We start from the raw sequence: 20687 nt of genomic DNA on the forward strand, positions 1-20687 counted from the left end.
AACGAAATAAATGACAAGCTATTAAAATTGGAATATTGTAGTATACACAACTTTTAAGTCATCTCTGAATCCAGTTTTACTTAAATATTTTCTTTATTGCAAAGAGGACCATGGCCCCTCATTTAATTGGAACAGAATAAAGTTTAAAGTTAATTGTTGTCATTAGTTTGTTTTACATGGCCCTTGCCCCTTACAAAGATTTTCAGATACATATTGAATCAAGAACAAAAAAATATCTATATTTTTTCCATCTAGCAACGTATATTCATATCATATCAAAATGAGATATCATTTATCGTGTGCAGGATTTCTTTGTATTCATTTTCTCCCATTATTGCCACGACCAATTTCATGCTAATGTTAGATTTTGATTTTGTATTTTCTACTAAAATTTATTTTTTCCTGAAATAACATGTCAGGAAACTAATTGCGTATATTTACATCATCCTAGCGAGCGGGACAAATCATCAGTGAGTAACTTTATTTAATATTTATGATTTAAAAGAAATTATAATAAGCATTATAAAAAATTTATATATCAATTCATTTTGAAAAAAATGTAACTTTGACCTTAAAGTTTAAAGTCTTTACAAAATGTATGTATACCCCTCCCACACATCCTAACCACACGGTAACTTGCACATTCCAGTACCATCCACGAACAGGGCCTGCAACATTTTCAGATGTGTAGTTTGGGCGTTCTATAGGAATTCCGTTGGTCTCTTTTTCAAGGGTTTAACTCAATACAGTGTTGGAGCAGTACATCTACAAGATTGCAGAAATCTTGATCACAAAGTAGAAAAATACCGTGTTTGTTTTCGCCGATTCTTAATTTTTTTAATAATTGTCGTATTAAAATCTTTCTGATAAAGATGAATTCGACGTTTAAACCCGTTACCTCATATAGACATGTTTTGACGGCACTTCACCCCACTTTTTTGAGGACTCAACAGTAAAATAAAAATGCCCTATTAAGGTACCAAACACTGTTTATCGTTTGATAAATGTTGATAAAAAAGGGACCACTTTTTTGGCGCCGCCCCCATCAAAAAGGTACATCAGGGGGTTTTCAGAAGGTGAATGTGCCCCCTTATGTATCGGGGGTTTGAAGAGGGGCTTCCGCTCCCTTCATCGCCAAGAAAATTTTGGACATGTGACAGGTTAAAAATGGCCTCAGGTCGATCGTAAAACTTAATCAAACGCTTGAAAAAGCCTTTTACTCCATTAAATCCTTTGAGAAGTTGCAGAAATTTTAAAAATCATTTTTTGAGGGAAAAAAAACCCTTTAATGCAAAATAGTGTTTTTTTGGCTTTTTTTGAGACTCCCCCTTTTGCAAAATTTTATAAAAAATTTATTCAAGATTAAAGGGTGCTGTAACATTCCCCCCCAAGTTTAATTCGTATTAAAAATTTTTTTTCATATTTTCATATCATTTTAACTTTTTAACAGGGGGCCCTTTTAAATGAAAAGGGCCCATTTTTTCACAAATTTCAGGGAAAAAAGGGGGTTTAAAAGGGGCACCCTTGGCCTTAAAATCTAAAGGCCCAAAATTCCCGGGGACAAGCATATACCGTACGGGCCCTTTAGGTGGTTTACTGCCCAAATAAATTTACAAAAAAAAAAAAACATAACCCCTTTGGGACTTTTCACCCACTTTTAAAAACTTTTTAAAGGGCAAAATGAAAATACTGGGCCCCTTTTCCGTCACCCTTGGGTTTAAAAGGACCTCGAACAAAAAGAATGAATACACAGAACGGATGGGGGTTTTCCCGGGTAAAACCCTTTACGCTAAGAAAAAAAACATGAAAAACAAATAGAAATTTTAAATGTTTGGGGATTTTGTTGACAATTTTATTTTCCAAAAAATGTAGTTAAATTCCACATAAAATAAGTAAATTTCATAGGTACAAAACCCAAAACTAAACATTTTTTAATATTTACAAATAGGGCTGCAAAAAACCAAAAAGTAAAAAAAAACCACCTTTTGACATTTAGTCGGATTTGTTTAAAAAACATCGTGGGCATTTTTAAATTAAAAATGTTTGTAAGGCAAAATTTTCAAGCTTTAAAGATCCCGGGAAACAGACTTTAAAATTTTTCAAAAAAATTTACTTTGGGTTTTACATTATCTCTGTTTCTGTTTACTTTGAAAACGACGGGGGAAAGACCTACTTTAAATTCCGTTTTGTTTCCGGGGGGTTAATTTTATGGGATAATGGGCCAGGAAATTCCCGAAGGGGTTGAAAGCACAATAAAATAAACCAAATAAAACCTAAAGGGTTATTTTTGGCCCCAACTGAAACTTAAAAAAAAGAAATGAAATCCTGAAAAAGAACACAAAACCCCTTTTAAAGTACTCAAAAAATTTAACTTCTTTAAACAAAAATTAAAAAAAAATTTTACATGTATTTAAAATGCAACATGTTAAAGGGATGACTTAAAAAGGGGCCATTTTCCAAAATTTTTTAAAAAAAAACTATTTTCTGGAACTAAAGGGGGCCGGGGTTTTTTCCGAAACCAGGTTACCCCTTCAAAAAACCCTTTGCCCATATACATGTATACCCAACATCCAAATACGGTTTTAAAAGAATGGTGCTTCAAAATTTTTTTGTAATAGCATTTTGGAAAAAGAAATACGGGAAATCACAACAATACCTAGCTTTAAACTGTACTTGAAAAGTCCAATAAAGGGTCAAACTGCTTTAGAATACACAGACCAAACCAAGTCAAAGGATGCCATGTCTCATATTTTTCTTCTATTGCCTTTGAAAACATTATTTCATAAAGTGGACTTTCTTTCATAAAGTATACTTCATTTCATAAATGTCATGTTATTTCCTTATGTCAGTACCAGCTTTGAGTTCTACAAGCAGTGTTAGAATTTAATAACTCTAAACATTACTATTTGTATTTTGTAGATATCATTATGGAAGTCTCGGGTAAAAAGGCTTATCGGAAGTTTTCATCTACATTATCTCATGGTGATGCTGAAGGTTTTGAAAATTTCTGTGAAACAATGCGACAGAGATGATATCAGATACCTGCCTTTGTTACTGGTGGATTGTGCCAGGAACAACATATGCCAAACTTGCTTTAAACATTCACAAACGACCAAAAGCCACTTCGCCATCATAAGCTTTTAGACAAAGATGAGATGCCACAAAAACAAAACCTACAAAAATCATTAAAATCTAATTTTGGTGGTAAGACGAGTGATCTTTCAAAGCCATGTACCAAACACACCAACTAAGTGATCAAATTCTATTGTAAAGACCATAATGATTTATTTGTAGTGTATGTATGAACCCTCGATTACACAACAACGTCCCTGTTCAGGTGGACTATATACCTGATATATCAGGACATGATTGTAGACAGCACTGAGTTCAAGGAAACTCTGACTGACATTGACAAAACTGACAGACGAATGCTGCCAGTTCACAAACGACCTAAAACAAAAAGTCCGCCGGGTCAACAACTTCTCTGAGAGATTCTTTAGCAGAAATAGAAAACTTCAGAAAAGAGATAAATAAAATATTAGATGAATTAGAAAAGAAGGTTAAAGATACCGTTACAACAATCCAACATGACAACCATAAAAAGTTGAAAAACAGCAAAACAGTATGTTAATGACATCATCAAATCATTTCAAAGAATCAACCAAATTCCCTTAAACATCTAAATAGAAACAAGAAAGTTGACCTTCTATTTTCTGAACTAAAAAAATACTCAGCAACTGCTTCGAAATAATGAAAAAAAGAATATCACAACTACCAACAGTTTATTGTGTTTATGAATACAATTTTTGAACCAAAATTCAAGCAATCAAAAAAACTCTTTCAGAATGAGAAATTCATTAGGAACATTGAGCAATAAGAAATTGAAACAGTTAACTCTACCGAAGAGTCAAGTTGCCGCAGGAATGAAAATGTCGTATCCCTAGAAATTTCAATGTAAAATCATTTCTTCGATGAAAAAGGATTGCTGTATTTTGGCACACGCATGCTTGTTTCTCAAAAACCAAATTATTTGCAGCAGATTTCAATAATTACGCAATTAAAAAATGATTTATATCAATAGTGGATCGATCAAAGTAAACTACAGCTTGTAACTGAACCTAGAGATGTCACCAAAATCAACAAAGATTACAATTGCTGTTACATTACCAAACAGTGAAGCGATACAGATGATTTCTTCTCCTCAAACCCTCTCTCACTAAAGAACAAATTGAAAGTTAGATGCAAAGTGTTTTGGTATCAGTCATTCATCAGGGAAAACTTGCAGTAACATTTATAAGTCCTACTAAACTTCAAAATCATGGACTTGAAAGGTAATACTGAAATTACAGTTGATAAAGATTCCAATGGTGATAATATTTTAGCAAACCTTTTTACATCACAACAAACAGTCATTCAATCTATGTGTCTGACTGTGACAAGGCCGCTATCTTATGGTTAAACTGGCACGGAGAGATGTTAAGACATGTTGGAATAATGGAACCAAGTGGTATAACACTTATAGATGATTGGTCATTCTTAGTAACAGATCGTAGCAGTCATTGTATATATAAAGTAAGAGGTGACTGTAAAGACAGTGGATCTATACTTGAGGTTGTAAATTATCCTGAAGCTGTATGTAGGTGTGCTGAGACCAGCACGCTTTGTATTAGTAGATACCACAGCGTCGACAAAATAGAGGAAACAATCAAATAGAGCTGTATAAAATGATGTAGGACAAAGAGATGACAACTGATGCAGTCAGAACAAGACATAAAACTATTAATGATTTTATACCGAACCATCATTCAATACGTCTGTGAAGGATTTTTGACAACAATGTCCTATATGACTTTGGACATGTTATAGATAGTACAATGGAACATTTTTTTTTAAATATTTTTTTCATTTTATAAAGACACTGTAAAATCCACAAAAAGATAAGAATGGTTACAGAAGTATTCATATCTTACAAAAGAATTACAAATGTGATGTACACATTAATGTCTGTTTTTATCACATTATTTATTTGCATATTTGTATATATTGTATTCATACGTTTCAGCAGTGTTGACAGAATATTGTTGACTTGCTTCTTATTGATAAAAAGATTGTAAGATATGTAAAGTAATTTTGCAGTTTTGTATGTAAATATTTCAATGGAAATAGTGTTTTTATTGTACACATATTTCAGCCTATAGATAATAAGCCATTAAAGGACTCAAAAATGTATAATTAAAATTGTTGCAAAATAAGTGCAGATGTCTGATGAAGCCTCTCAAAGTAAACTTAAAGGTTGCATGTGTGGATAATTATCTATTGACGTTAAAAATGAACCGTCTATAAGATTTGTCACGAACTTATGTTAAAAGACTGTTATAATGATGATTGGTCAGCAGTTTATATTGTAAAATGCTCAGGATGAAATATCAATCTAGCTTTAATATATACAAACTCCCCCGCTCTTTTTAATAATTTAACATTACAGGGGAATTCCGACGGATATTTACATAATATTTCTAAGGCCACGCAAAATATTTATCGTCCATGCGAAATAAATTGAAAGGAATTGTGACAAAATATAAACTTATTTCGACTTTCACCCGTTCACACACTATAAAAACCATTTGGATTGGCTTGATGCCAATTTGGTCCAATATATACTCGTAATCCAACGTATACTCGTGTGACACCGGTCTTGGTTAGTTACAGGAAGTTGATTTGAGTGGGTGTACATTCAACATAAAGTTTCCTAAAATTTAGCTTAAATAAAGTTTTAATTTCGTGTCCTTCATCAGCTTCAATCTATAATAAATCCATTATCCAATATCTCTTAGAGGACATGTTATCTATTGCATAAATTGAAGTGCTTTTGTTCAACATAAATTCTTTTAATTTACGATATTGACAGAGGTTTTGTTATTGTTATGATTGTTACCTGATTTATTATAGTTAAGATCGAGATGTTTAAGCTTGTCGGCATATTGGTTTGGTATGCTTGAAAGGTTATTATAAATTAGTCATTTTTCCAATTTTCTGTACAATTTGTGTGAGCACACACTTATGCGTGTTTTTTGTTTAGGTACATTGCATATGATATTTTTTTAATATGTATGTTTATGCCGCCGAGTGTTGTTTCCATTTTCTATGAAATTATAGCGAATCTGATTAATGTAGGCCCTTTTTGTAACTTTGGCATATGACATTTTTAGTTACTAATGGATTTTGGTCTGTACTGCTAGTTCCAAGTACAATTTGACATCCGGTGTTTTTGGGTGTTTACAAATTGACAAAAGGAGGGAAAACTGTTCTTGCTGGTAGGGTGTAAACACACCAGTGTTGACAAATTGCTGCAGTGATGATAGACATCTAAACTTTACTGATTACCACAGGAAGTTTATAAATTTGTTTTGTCCCCGTCCGACGTTTCTTAACAGTAAAGATGAACACATATGATTTTAGACTTGATTACAAAATACATGTGGGCAGTATATCCATGAGCATACATACGCACATACAGACAGACAACCTAAAGACTGTTACAAAAACATAACAGACTTAGCCCATGACATTGAATATGGTTTTATTTCTAAATCTCTACACAACTTTGACATATTTTGTACTACTTGACTAAACAAGTTTTAACCAGTATTTTATAACGTTAACAGCACTCATTGTTCTACCAGTTCACTATACATTAAAGTATTTTTGTTTGTCTTTTACCTCATAACAACTTCTTACAATACTTTAAATGTATATTTTCTTACACCGGACTATCCCCAGATTCGGGATTGGTAAAATAACTTTATAAAACAGATCTAGTTTATGTTTAACTGACATACAAGGAAATCGTATTGGCTCGTTTTCAAATTAATACAATGAGTTTCGAATTACATTAAAACATGCGCTGAAATATTTTTTTTTGGTCTAGACATGTAAACGTTTTAACTGTTTCAAGTCAGTAGGCTTTATAAGAAAACATAAAATTCTGTCTAAGTCTATCCGTCTTTTTTAAAGATTTATTGATTGATTTTCTTTAGACCGGGCGGTCAAGGATAACCTACGAAAGTGCAAGCACTTATTTCCAGTAGGGTCCTTACCTCAGCAGACACTAGAGACAGCTATCAGATACAAGGAAATCCGGGAACCAGTCCCTAGCTCTTATTGAATAGATTCCTTGGTTCTTTTACATGCCCAGTGTATAGCACTGATACATGCGAAGATTACCTGGGTTTCGTATCAGTAAACCTCTAGTTAGGTGGGAAACACTGAAAGTGTTTCTGAAAAATCCCAAGGGTGTTACCCAAGATCGAACCTGGAACCTCAGGAGTGACAGTCAGTGGTCTAGCCAACTGAGCTATCGCGCCATACATCAAAACATTTGACTTTGTACAGTTAACTTCCACAGTATATCAGTATATTCAAAAAATGTCAATCTTTTTTGGTAGCCCTCCTCTGTTTTAGATGTGGTCCTTATATTTTAGGCATATAACAAAAAATCTTTAGAACAATATGTACTTGGCAAGTATTTAGATTTTAAAAAAGAACTGTCCAAAAGAACAAAATACTGCAAAATAACAAAATAATGTAAAACTTTAAACAGCAAACGAAAATGCAGTTTTCAATTTCATCCACTGCCTGAACTACCTATTTAAATAGCATAGATTTTAAATGAGACAAGCCGTTTTACTTTTGGACCTCAAGTGTCACAGGGTGAGAAAATGTGTAGCCTGCCCGGGACCCGAACCCAAGACCCTCGGAATATCGTACCGCGGTTCTACTGACTTAGCTATCCGGCCAGTCACATACTATCTCCTGTTTCAAACACTGAATTATTGTTTTCAAGCTATGTATGTGTACCACGTTGCGCCCGAGTGACAGGCATATGGCCAACACCCTGACTGACTAAAATTCAGATCAACCTAGTTCTGTTACGTAGATCTGATTCCGTCCGTATATGTTTTGCCTGCTTTAACTAACTGTTTTTCTTTAGCTAATACTAATTGTTTGCTAGGTTTAATCATCATGTGTACATGATTGTAGTGTTCGGTGCAGTATGACGTACCGAAACAAATAAAATAACAGGTAATTTTTATTCAAGATTTTAAGAATCAGTATTATAAAATTAAACTTGAACACCAAGAGGTATAAAAGCCTTTAAGTCTCTGCCCTTTCCGCCAGTATAATAGTCGAGTCCAAAATGAGCGGTAACACAATAACTACATTTTATCTTTACAAGACATTCCAGTGGTTAAGACATGTTTTGACATATTAGATATATTAAGATGTATATAGGAATCTAAATTATTTTGTGTATTAACAATATCCAATCGAACAGGATAAATCACTGGTATGTTATTCTATTATATACTTATAAATGAAACATTGAGAAATAGTAATGAAATGATATGCGTTTTCTCATTTCCCGTACTTTCACTGTTAAAATTTATTTTTCACTGCAGTGAAACATATTTTCCATATTTTTACTGGTGTAAAGAAATAAAACTGTATAATTATACTTAACAGAAAATTTAAGTATTTTTTTTCATCTTGTGGTGTGAAAATTATCATATTTCACTCATGGCAAACCGTCACTCAAGATATATTCATTTTCATAAAACTCAATGAAATAAATCATGTTTTTATAGAAAAAACTTAAATAACCTCTATTTATTCAATATCTATGTTTAAATATTCTGTTAGCTTTGTCAAGACAATTTCTTTTTCATGTTAGAAAAGTCTAACTTTAACCTACAACCCGATTAACCTAGCCTGGGTTCCAGTCTGTCGATTTTTATGTGTTTCTGTTCGGCAAATCGACCCCAAATCGACATGATACTATCAAAACCAGATATGTTGTACGTTATCTATCACGATCGAGTATGAAATAGCGCGTATGTTATAAATAAGCAAAAAGTATCAACGCCTAAATCCCAGGCTACGATTAACCTTGAGATTATCATTTACAGTACCCGTCTATTATCTCTATATCAGTTCCAATGATTCAATTTTGTTTGTTTGGCCTTTGAAGTCAAAGACTTATATCTTTCTATTTCTGAAGCCCCCTTCATGATTATGTATAGGTCAGCATTAATGAACTTAAATCTGTCAAAAGCGACACAGCTATCCGGTCTAATTAGCGTACCATACTCACACGGTGTAAAAGCTCAAAATAGCGGGGAGGGGATTATAGGAATGGCCTCCGTCTGTCCGTTCGTCTGTCCGTCCGAAACAATTTCATGTCAGCTCAATAACTTTTAAAGCGCTTAAATTGTTTTAAATAACTTGGTACCATAATGAGACGATGTGCAGATCGTAATATTTGGGCTGCTACCCCAAGGTCAAGGTCACACATAAAGGTCACGTATAAAAAGTCTACATTTCGTGTCCGCTCCATAACTTTTAAATCGCTGAAAAGATTTTAGGTAACTGGGCACAAGTGATCACCATTATGCGACAATGTGCAGAGCGCAAAAATTGGGTTGCTACCCCAAAGTTCAAGGTCACACTTAAAGGTCAAGTGTAAAGAGTCTACATTTCGTGTCCGCTCCATAACTTTTAAACCATGAAAAGTTTTTAAGTAGCTTGACACAAGTGATCATCATTATGAGGCAATTTGCAGATTGGAATAATTGGGTTGCTACCTCAAAGGTCAATGTCACATTTTAAGGTCAAATGTTCTACATTAGTGTTCGCTCCATAACATTTTAACTGCTGATTTTTTAAAAAAAACTTGGCATACCTGGTTACCATTATGGGACGATGTACAGAGCGCAATAATTAGGTTGCTACCCCAAAGGTCAAGGACACACTTTTAGGTCGAATGTAAAAAAGTCTATATTTCGTGTCTGCACCATAATTTTTAAACCTCTGAAATATTTTTGTAATAACTTTGCACAAGTGATCACCATTATGGGGCGATGTGCAGAGTACAATAACTGGGTTGCTAACCCAAGGTCAAGGTTACACTTAGCCTCTTAGTCAAGTGTTAAAAAGTTTACATTTCGTGTCCCTCAATAACTTTTAAAGCGCTGAACAGTTTTTTTAAAATAACTTTGCAAAAGTGTTCACCATAATGAGATGATGTGCAGAGCGCAATAATTGGATTGCTACCCCAAAGGTCAAGGACACACTTAAAGTCAAATGTAAAAAGTCTACTTTTCGTGTCCACTCCATAACTTCTAAACAGCTGAATTCTTTTTAATAACTTGGCACAAGTAATCACCATTATGAGACGATCTGCAGAGCGCAATAATTGGATTGCTACCCTCAAGGTCGGGGTCACACTCAAAAGTCCAATGTAAAAACTATTTTTCATATCTGCTCTATAACTTTTTGTCAATTCAAAGGTTTTAAAATAACTTGCCGCAAGTGATCCCCACAATCACACAATCTGTAGAGCACAACATCCAGGTTGCTCCCCCAAGGTCAATGTTATATGTTCACTTTATGGAAGATTTTAAATAACTGCACAAATAATCACCATTGTCAGACCATGTGCTTATGACATGCATGGAACAAAATCAAGATCATGATTGATTAAAGTTAAAAAGTACACATTCATGTTCACTGGGGATGGGGATTTAGCTGTTCATTAGACTGCCTTGTTAAAACTTATTTCCCGTATTGTTGTGCTTGTGGTATTTTCAGTTTCAACTTTTCGGCATTTTCTAGTTGGGTGGTTCCAATATTCCTACTTGAATAATGTTGAATCACCCTTAGGATATGTTGCCTGCTTTTTAAATTTGTCTTTTGACGTCTTATCTGTGATACGCAGGCTTCATAACCTCTGATCCCCTTTCAAAATTCCATTTTATTTAGTTCCGCTCATTGTTTTCTCGTTTAGGGCAAACGCTTTTTATTACTTGGGGACCATACGCCGCTTTTCATGGAATGGCACTACTGTGTCACATTGAAGGTTCCATGATAACCGCCGTATGAACACATCTGCGGATGTTTCTAAATTCAAAATTTTACTATTTCATGTTTAAATGTTGAATTCTGCTTAAGCCGGTGCTAGGGGGCGTGGACGGTAACTTGCACTTTCCAGTACCGTCCATGAACAGGCTCAATCAAACCGAGCCTGCAACATTTTCAATTTTGCCGTGTTGGGCTTTCTTTAGGGATTCTGTATTTATCTATTTTTTGAGAACTTTGTAATGAAATTAAAATGATCAAATTTCACCCGGTGCAGTCCGAACAAACTGAAAATTATTTAAATGTAAATCATGTTTGAAAGTAAGGATTTGCTATCTTCTGATAAGGATTTAATAAAAAAGGGCAATACAACATCATATTTAAAGAAGTACGGAGCGCCTAATGTGACATTTTCCACACTTTTTACCCGAAACTTAATTCGTTTTTACGAAATAATAATTCGTAATAACGAAATAATAATTCGTAAATACGAAATATTAATTCGTTTTTTTTTTCGAAATATTAATTCGTAATTACGAAATATTAATTCGTAATTACGAAATATTAATTCGTAATTACGAAATATTAATTCGTTTTTACGAAATATCAATTCGTTTTTACGAAATATTAATTCGTAATAACGAAATATTAATTCGTTTTTACGAAATATCAATTCGGTCATAACGAAAAAATAATTCATATTTACGAAATATTAAGAGGATATTTTTTCGTTTGAGTGAAATATGGAATATATTTTCACGAAACATGATAAAATGCCACATATTTTCACGAGCCGGGACGGCGAGTGAAAATATGTGGCATTTTATCACGTTGAGTGTAAATATATACCATATTTCACGAAAAACGAAAAAATAACCTTTTTATTTAATTTCATTATCAAAGAAAAAATTGTTACGAACCCTATTGCTTGCTACGCAACTGCAATTGTACAGCGCGCAGTAACATATTAATGCGTCTTGTTTTGCACGCGATATTTGGCGCTACATTGTGACGTCACGTAAACAACTGTTTAAACGTCTGTACAGCGTTAATAACTGAATTAAAGATATTGGTGTTCGGATTAATTTTCTTAGTTAGACAATTTTCTATCATTCTAGATAGTTTTCAAAGCAAAATTCAACAAAAAGTTGTTTTGCATTTATCAGATTTTTCAAACAAATTGTCGAAAGAAGTCCCTTGAAATAAATATGAGTTTTGACTCCGCCCACTTTCATATTTATTTTTCATATTTATTTCTAAAAAATATAAAATATATTTGTCTGATATAACACCATATTTCATGGGTAAAATTAAATAATATTTCATACTAACGAATTATTATTTCGTCATTACGTAATATTAATTCATTTTTTACGAAATGTCATTTCGTAATTACAAAATAATAATTCGTAAATACGAAATAATATTTCGTAAAAACGAATTAAATTTTTTCTAGGGTTTCAAAAAGTTTTGGTAATATTTATAAAGAAGTCCTCGAAACTATGTTCCTGACTAAATATAAGGCATGTAAATGCAATATAAATAGTGTTTTTTTTCTCCCCAAGTTTTATAACTTAACACTACTGTATATATAGAGGACATTTGTTTAGTTCAGTGTTAGATCGGAATTTATCACACATACGTGCCGATTTTGCGACTCCATAAATATGGTATTGCACGGCCGTGCATATATTTTGACGTGACGTCATTAGCGTTAAACAAACATAGTGTAAAGCCGCGCTAAATGTAAGCGTTATACTGTACGCGCGTCAATGAAAAATGACTCTTATTTCACTTTAAACGGTCTTTATTAGATTTTATTAGTCTTTATAAGAGCCAGAGGCTCGCATAATATAATTTTATTCAACTCGTGCAATAAATTCAGTATTGAACTTACACTCATTTAATATCCTCTATATATTTCATCGAGTGAACACCAAAAGGTATACATGTATTTCATGAGTGGCGCAGCCACGAGTGGAATGTGAACTTTTGGTGTTCACAAAGTGAAATTGATTTTGATCTTAGACTAAACTAAACAATTGTTTTTGTCATACGCATAGAAACGTTTCAGAAAGACATTAATTAAACCTAATACTGAATGAAAAGCGCGCCAAATAATAATACAACGTGACGTCATTTACGACGTCACGTCATAATGTTGGTTCCAAGTACTGTGCACGTTGGTATTTCACTGAAACAACGTAAATGGTTTAAATTTAAAACAGTGAAATTATCAAATTTATAATTTCACTGTTTAAAATAGTGAAATTATCAGTTTTATATCACTGATATATTTCTATAAACCACCGAAAAGCATGTAATAAATTAAATTAATCGCCTGTAAATAGCTCTGCCGCCACAGCCGTGTTAGTACACGCGCTAAGAATATTTTGTTAAAGCTTCAAATCCAAACATGGACATTTTTCTGGTTCGTTTTGTCGATATTATTGAGTTTTGAAATAAAATACTATCTTTTTATGATCGCACGGTGCTCATACATAAATTGTAAGAGAATATACTTTTTTTAAATTGATTGGATTAGATCTAGTGAAAATCTGGAGCTCCCCTTTTTAGTTTTACTAATGCATATGATCACAGAAAGTAATAATATAAGCATGTTCCTTTTTTAAAAACACATGTCAGAAAAGATTAATTGTCTCAACAATTAAAACATTGCTGATAGGAACATGTCTTTGACAATGGGGAACAAGAGCACCGCTAGGCGAGCATTATATGCCCGAAAGTGTTTTTTTAGTAAGGATGAAGCTTTTGTAAGACATTACATAAATTAAATAAAGTATTACCTCCTTCAAATAGCTATCCTCCTATAAAGTTTGAATATTTTAGGCCAAATAGAAATTAAGTTATGTTCTGGAAACTGTTTTCAGTTTTAAAGTAATAACGACCTTGACATTATGACCCCAAAATCAATAGTGGTGTTGTACCCAATATGGACAATCATCCTATGAAGTTTGAACAGACCTTAAGTTATGCCCCGGAAACTGTTTTCAGTTTAAAAGTAATAGTGGCTTTGACCTTGTGACCCCAAAATCAATAGGGGTCTTATACCCAATATGGACAAACATCCTATGAAGTTTAAATATTGTGGGCCACATGGAACTTAAGTTATGCTCTGAAAACTGTTTTCAGTTTTAAGGTAATAGTGACCTTGACCTTTGACCTTGTGACCCAATATCAATAGGGGTCTTCCACCCAATATGGACAATCATCCTATGAAGTTTGAATATTGTGGGCCAAATGGAACTTAAATTATGCTCCGGAAACTGTTTTTAGTTTTAACGTAATACTGACCTTGACCTTTGACCTTGTGGCCCCAAAATCAATAGGGGTCTTCTAACCAATATGGACAATCATCCTATGAAGTTTGAACACTGTGGGCCAAATGGAAATTAAGTTATGCTCTGGAAACTGTTAACAGTTTTAAGGTAAAAGGGACCTTGACCTTTGACCTTGTAGCCCCCAAATCAATAGGGGTCTTCTACCCAATATGGACGATCATCCTATGAAGTCTGAATATTTTGGGCCAAATGGAACTTAAATTATGCTCCGGAAACTGTTTTCAGTTTTAAAGTAATAATGGCATTGACCTTGTAATCCTAAAATCAATAGGGGTCTTCTACCCGATATGGACAATCATCCTATGAAGTTTGAACACTGTGGGCCATATGGAACTTAGTTATGCTCCGCAAACTGTTTTCAGTTCTAAGGTGATATTGACCTTGACCTCACAATGAGCTAACAATGACCTTAAATAAAATTTCGTTAAAACGAATTAATATTTCATGATTACGAATTAATATTTCGTAATTACAAATTGATATTTCGTAAAAACGAATTAAATGCCGGGAATAAAAGTGTCGAAAATGTCACCTTAGGGGCTCCGTAGAGAAGAAGCATTCAAGGCAAATAGTAATAAAATCAGTAAAAAGTGAAGATGAGTAACAAAATAATCACTGTTTGATGTTAATAACTATCTTGTGTTTGTCTATTCTAGATATCTAAATATGGCTGTCCCGGGTAAAAAGGCATCTCGGAAATCCTCATCCATACTATCTCAAGGCTGTGCTGAAGATTTCGACATTTTCTGTGAAACATGTGACAGAGATGATATCAGGCTTCCTGCCTTTGGTTACTGTGTAGATTGTGAGGAACACTTATGCCATACCTGCTTTAATAATCATCGGCGACCCAAACCATCCCGCCATCACCAACTGCTAGACAAAGATCATATGCCACAAAAACAATACCTCCATAAATCATCGAAGTCTGCTCCCAGTATACAAGTCGATGATCTAACAAAGCCTTGTACTAAACACACGAAAGAAGCAATCAAATTTTATTGCCAGGACCACAATGCTCTTGTATGTAGTGTATGTGTGACCCTTGAACACACACCAACATCCTGTCATGTGGACTACATACCTGATATATCAGGGCAGATTATAGACAGCATCGAGTTCAAGGAAACTCTGAAAGATATTGACATATTGACATACAAATGGTGCCTGATAACTAACGATCTGCATCAAAGAGTTGCTTTATCAACGACTTCAGTACAAGATGCTATCGCAGAAATAGAAAACTTCAGAAAAGAGAGTAACCATAGATTAGGCAAATTAGAAAAGAATGTTTTAGATGCTGCAAAAACAATCAAATACAACAACAACGAAAAGTTGAATACAACAGAAACAACATGTGGTGCCATCAACGAATCACTCCAAGCATCAGCTGATTCTCTTAAACATCTCAATTCACACAAGAAAACTGAGCAACTGTTTGTTGAACTTAAGATAGCTCAGCAACTGATTCAAACTTGCGAAAAAAGAACGTCAGAACTACCAACAGTTGACAAATACATCTTTGAACCAAATCAGGCTATCAAAAAGGTCCTCCAAGACGAGAAATCATTAGGAATATTAAACAATAAAAAACTGGAGCAGCCAGCCCAACCAATGAAAATGTCTACTCCTAGAAATATCAATGCTAAAACATCCTTAGATAAAAGGAATTGCTACATTACTGGTTTTACTGTTTCTTCTCCAAACAAAATATTTGCAGCAGATAAGTCTAATAAGTCAATTAAAATGATAGACACTAGAACTGGAGCTATCAAACAAGTACAGCTTGACTCAGCACCCTGGGATGTCACCATTGTCTCCAGTGATTCACTTGCTGTTACATTACCGGATAGTGAGACAATACAGTTCGTTTCATTCTCCTCGGGCTCACTTTCACCAAGAAACAAACTGAAGGTAGATGGACGGTGTTATGGTATCAGTCATCATCAGGGGAAACTTGCAGTAACATTTAAAGAACCTGCTAAACTCCAAATAATGGACTTGAAAGATAATACTGAAATTACAGTTGATACGGATTTCAGTGGTTTCAGTATTCTCAGGTTAGCTAGGTTTGTCACTACAAACTATGATTCAATCTATGTCTCTGACAATCGCAATGGTGCAGTTATGAGGTTTAACTGGCAGGGAGAGTTGATGGAAAAAGCAGGAATTAGTTCCGTAAGGGGTATTACACTGTTAAATGATGGATCCTTATTAGTCATTTCTAACAAAACAATATACTTAGCAAGCCATGAGTGTAAATACATGAAAACTGTTCTTGAGGATGTAGATGAACCTTTTGCTATATGTTGGTGTGCTGAAACCCGTACACTTTGTGTAAGTAGATGCAAATATGACAGTGTAGAGATGAACAATGATATCAAAATGTATAAAATGATGTAAAAAAAACAACAAGATTTGGCAATTGATGCAATCATAGCAAGACGTGTAACATTACAAATGGTTTGAATACACCATATCTAACAATTGCAATGGAATCGTGGTTCATAGTAATGCGCCAGAAAAGTAAATGAGAGGTCGCATATTTGTTTGGAAGGAAACCGATGGCCTTTCATATCAGACCTTAATTAACAGAGCTGTTCAGAAGAAGGGTTGTATACTTCTAAAACAGGCAACTGCTGTATTATACCCTACTCTTAAGGTTAAAAAATATAATAAAATAACAAAAAGAAACAACAAAAAAACTGCAGGGTGCGTCGCAATATCGGACACATCAGCAGTAAATAAAACCGAAGAAAAAAGCTGACATTTAAGACATATGTAAATAATTATATAATTAGTTATATGCATCTCAGCAGAAGGATATACGACTGTCTTCTCTGTTGAAATATTGAATTAGGGAAACTCATAGAAAATAATAACAGAAACATTTGGTGACAAAGGGGACACAACTTTGGAGGCTTGATTGTCCCAATTTATTAGAAACCTGTTTTATACAAATGACAAGTCATGTGAAAAGCCGTTAAAAATGGTTTTGATAATTGGTAAATCAGTTACTTTTCAAATATTATAGTACATCAAAAATAAAAAATTAAACCACAAGCAAAACCCCTGGTGCATAACTTCTGGTGCTAATCAACACACCTGTAAATTTTGTTGACTCTAGCTCAAGCACTTTTAGAGCTACATGTGGCACATAAGAACGCATGGACAGACAGACGAGGGCCAATCTTAATCCCCCCACTATAACACAAAGCTTGTCACCATTTGAATGATTAATTAAAGGTCATGGGGTGACTTCTATCGTCTAATTTCTTTTCCTATTAGGTAACTATTTTAGTACAATTTATGGGTGTGTCATTAAAACATATAAACTCTCACTATGGTTATTTATATGGTATACATATTTGCTTAACAAGTCATGTAAACCACTTTACAGCAAAATACACGTTTATTATTTCAGTCCTAATTTTGGCCACTAATGTTATTCAAATTACTGCTTCTGCAAGATGGCTCCTAATGCAACTTGTGTTGACACATCGGTATGCCTAAAATACGAAAGTGAGATTTTTGACGAAAGTGAGCGAAAGTGACTTTTAAAATAGTAATTATAACATTTTAATAGACTTTTAAAACCAACTTGCAGTTTGTAGACGTATATTATTAGAAAATAATTATATTTATTAACAGAAATAATCATAATGATGATTTAATCGCTACTAATTTGCATAATTTCTATACACAAGTTCTTATATTTTCCTTTCGCTCACATTGAAAAATACGAAAGTGACTTATAAAATATTAAATATTCTGTTTTAATTGAAATTTTTACTAAAATTACAATTTGTAGATGTATATTATCAGAACTTGATGATACCTATTTTTAAAATAATCATTATGATGATTTAATCGCTATTTATTTGCATTATTTTTAGACACAAGTTCAGATATCTTCCTTCGCTCAGATTGAAAAAATACGAAAGTGACTTCAAAATATCAAATATAGCGATTAATTTGAATCTATATAATTATAAAAGATTGAAGACGTATAGTTTTGGAATTTGATCGATAATATCTATTTTTAAAAATTATCATTATGATGATTTAATCGCCATTTATTTGCATAATTTCTATACACTAGTTCAGAAATCTTCCTTTCGCTCACATTGAAAAATACTAAAGTGACATATGAAATATTAAATATACTGGTTAAGTTGATTTTTTACTAAAATTTCTCTAAGTAGACGTATACTATCAGAAATTGATAATATTCATTTTCAAAAATAATTATTATATATATGATGATTTAATCGCTATTTATTTGCATAATTTCTATACACAACTACATCTAGATCTTTCTTTCGCTCACATTGAAAAATACGAAAGTGACTTATAAAACATTCACTATACCATTTATTTTGAATTTATATTAATACAACAGTTTGTAGACACATAGTTTCAAAAATGAATAAAAAATACTTAAAAATCATTATGAGGTTTTAATATTCATGCATTTTCATTATTTCTATATAGCAATTTCAGAGATCTTGTTTTCGCTCACTTTCGTATTTTCAATGTTAAGCGAAAGTGATTTTAAAAATATCAAATATAGCGTTTTAATTGCACTTAATATTAATAATGCAGTTTGTAGACGTATATTATCAAAACTAGTATCTTTAATCAATATGATCTTCATTTATTAGCATAATATTTATACACAAGCTCAGACATTGATCTTCCTTTCGCTTACTGTGAGTCTGACGAAAGTGACTTACAGAATATCAAATATATCACTTTCGTATTTTTCAATGTAAGCGAAAGGAAGATATAAGAATTTGTGTATATAAATTATGCAAATAAAAACCGAATAAATCATTATGATTATTTTTCATAATAAATATAAGTAATTTCTAATAATATACGTCTACAAACTGCAATTTTATTGTAAAAGTCTATTAAAACGTTACAATTAATATTTTAAAAGTCACTTTCGCTCACTTTCGTCAAAAATCTCACTTTCGTATTTTAGGCAAACCCTTGACACATACAGCCAACCTGTTCTTACCTTAGACGTAAACACTTGTAGGTAACTAAATTGTCAATTGTTAAGGATAATACAAAAACAAGCCTATATCCCTATTAATTTTATTTATATTTAGAATAATACATTCAAACATAAGAGCTGTCCGAAGCACGCTCGAACATTATAATTGCTTTATAGTGAACAGATCCTAAAAAGCTTGTCTCGACAAGTTAACAAACAAATAAGAGGGTCGTGATGGCCCTGGATACCTCACTGGAGAAACGTTACTAGAAATAGCCATTATTTTTTCATGCAAGTCAGTAATAAAGTCACATTGGTTATCGTTTCTGACCCCAGCTGTAGATTTTTTTTAAACATTTGCAAATGTCCCCTGGAAAATATAATGTGCTAAATATCATAACTCTGGGCATGGTAATATCATACAAGAAGACTTAAAGGATTTTACTATGCAAGTCTATTCAAACTAAGTGACCCCAAGGCTAGACCTTTGTTGTCTTCAAGGACATGGTTTATGTTACTTTTATAACAGACCACAAAGCAATGCTACATGCCCAAAATATTATTTCTGGGCATCGAGTTTTGTAAAAAAGAAATAACTTGGGACAGAATATTCTGTCCCAGAAACAACTACCGTAAAAGGTTATTTTCCTATAAGCCTATATAAATCTTCTTGTGTGAAATCAATTTTAACCTCTTGGGCATGATTTTAATAACTTTTGAAGAGTACATGCCAAACATCAAAGCTTTTCGCAATAAAAGTTTTTTAATACATCTCTATTTTACATGTATATACAGTATAAATCAAGTGAACCCCCATGGCGATCCACTTTTGGCTTTATTCAACTTTTGTAGAAGTTCACAAGGCAATGCTACATGCCAAATATCAGTTAAAGCTCTGTGTATTGCAATTTAACAAAAGAAGACATAAAAATGTTGTTCCTACTTAAGTCTCTCTAAATCAAATGATCCCAGTGGCATGATTAACATGATGTTAAAGTCCATAACAATAAAATCCAAATAACAAGAATAACAGAGTAACTATTTGACAACAAATAATTTAACAAATTTAAACAGTCTTCATTTCTTGATGCAAGTCCAGATTCTCCTTTTATTCATTCATCCATGCCCATATCCAAGCTTTCTTTCAAACCAGCTTTTGTGAATTTCTTTTTTCCACCATCTGTAAAACAAAGAAATATATAGGCTCAATTAAAACTGCTTTAGCTTGATGATTTAGATTAAAGTATAATCAATATAGTAACTGTTTACGTCACCTGGGACAACTATAAGGGAAAAAGCAACCGGTGATTAGCGTCATGGTTATCTTATCATCCAACCTGGCACACATGTCACCATTTTGTCTAATTGATCGTTAGGGTTTATCCATAGTGAATAATGTAAATTAG

The 20687-nt window shown here is 33.1% G+C and overlaps 2 protein-coding genes across 2 annotated transcripts in view; one reads left to right on the forward strand and one right to left on the reverse strand.

Annotated features, from left to right (window-relative positions):
• The first annotated feature begins 8203 nt into the window (after positions 1-8203).
• LOC132730232 (E3 ubiquitin-protein ligase TRIM71-like) lies at positions 8204-17771 on the forward strand. The gene is made up of 2 exons (XM_060716109.1): positions 8204-8347; positions 14933-17771. Exon 2 carries the CDS (start codon positions 14943-14945, stop codon positions 16677-16679), a length of 1737 nt encoding a protein of 578 aa, XP_060572092.1. The 5' UTR covers positions 8204-8347; positions 14933-14942; the 3' UTR covers positions 16680-17771.
• A 1599-nt stretch (positions 17772-19370) lies between these two features.
• LOC132730228 (probable RNA-binding protein 19) overlaps positions 19371-20687 on the reverse strand; it is a gene marked incomplete at its 5' end in the record, with an annotated part of 28486 nt that continues 27169 nt past the window's right edge. The window contains 1 exon segment of the mRNA XM_060716104.1: positions 19371-20461. Within this exon segment, the coding sequence (XP_060572087.1) occupies positions 20394-20461 (68 nt within the window).

Source organism: Ruditapes philippinarum, unplaced genomic scaffold (genome assembly GCF_026571515.1).
Source record: "Ruditapes philippinarum isolate M1 unplaced genomic scaffold, ASM2657151v2 ctg4129_1_1_1_1, whole genome shotgun sequence".
Taxonomy (NCBI): Eukaryota; Metazoa; Mollusca; class Bivalvia; order Venerida; family Veneridae; genus Ruditapes; species Ruditapes philippinarum.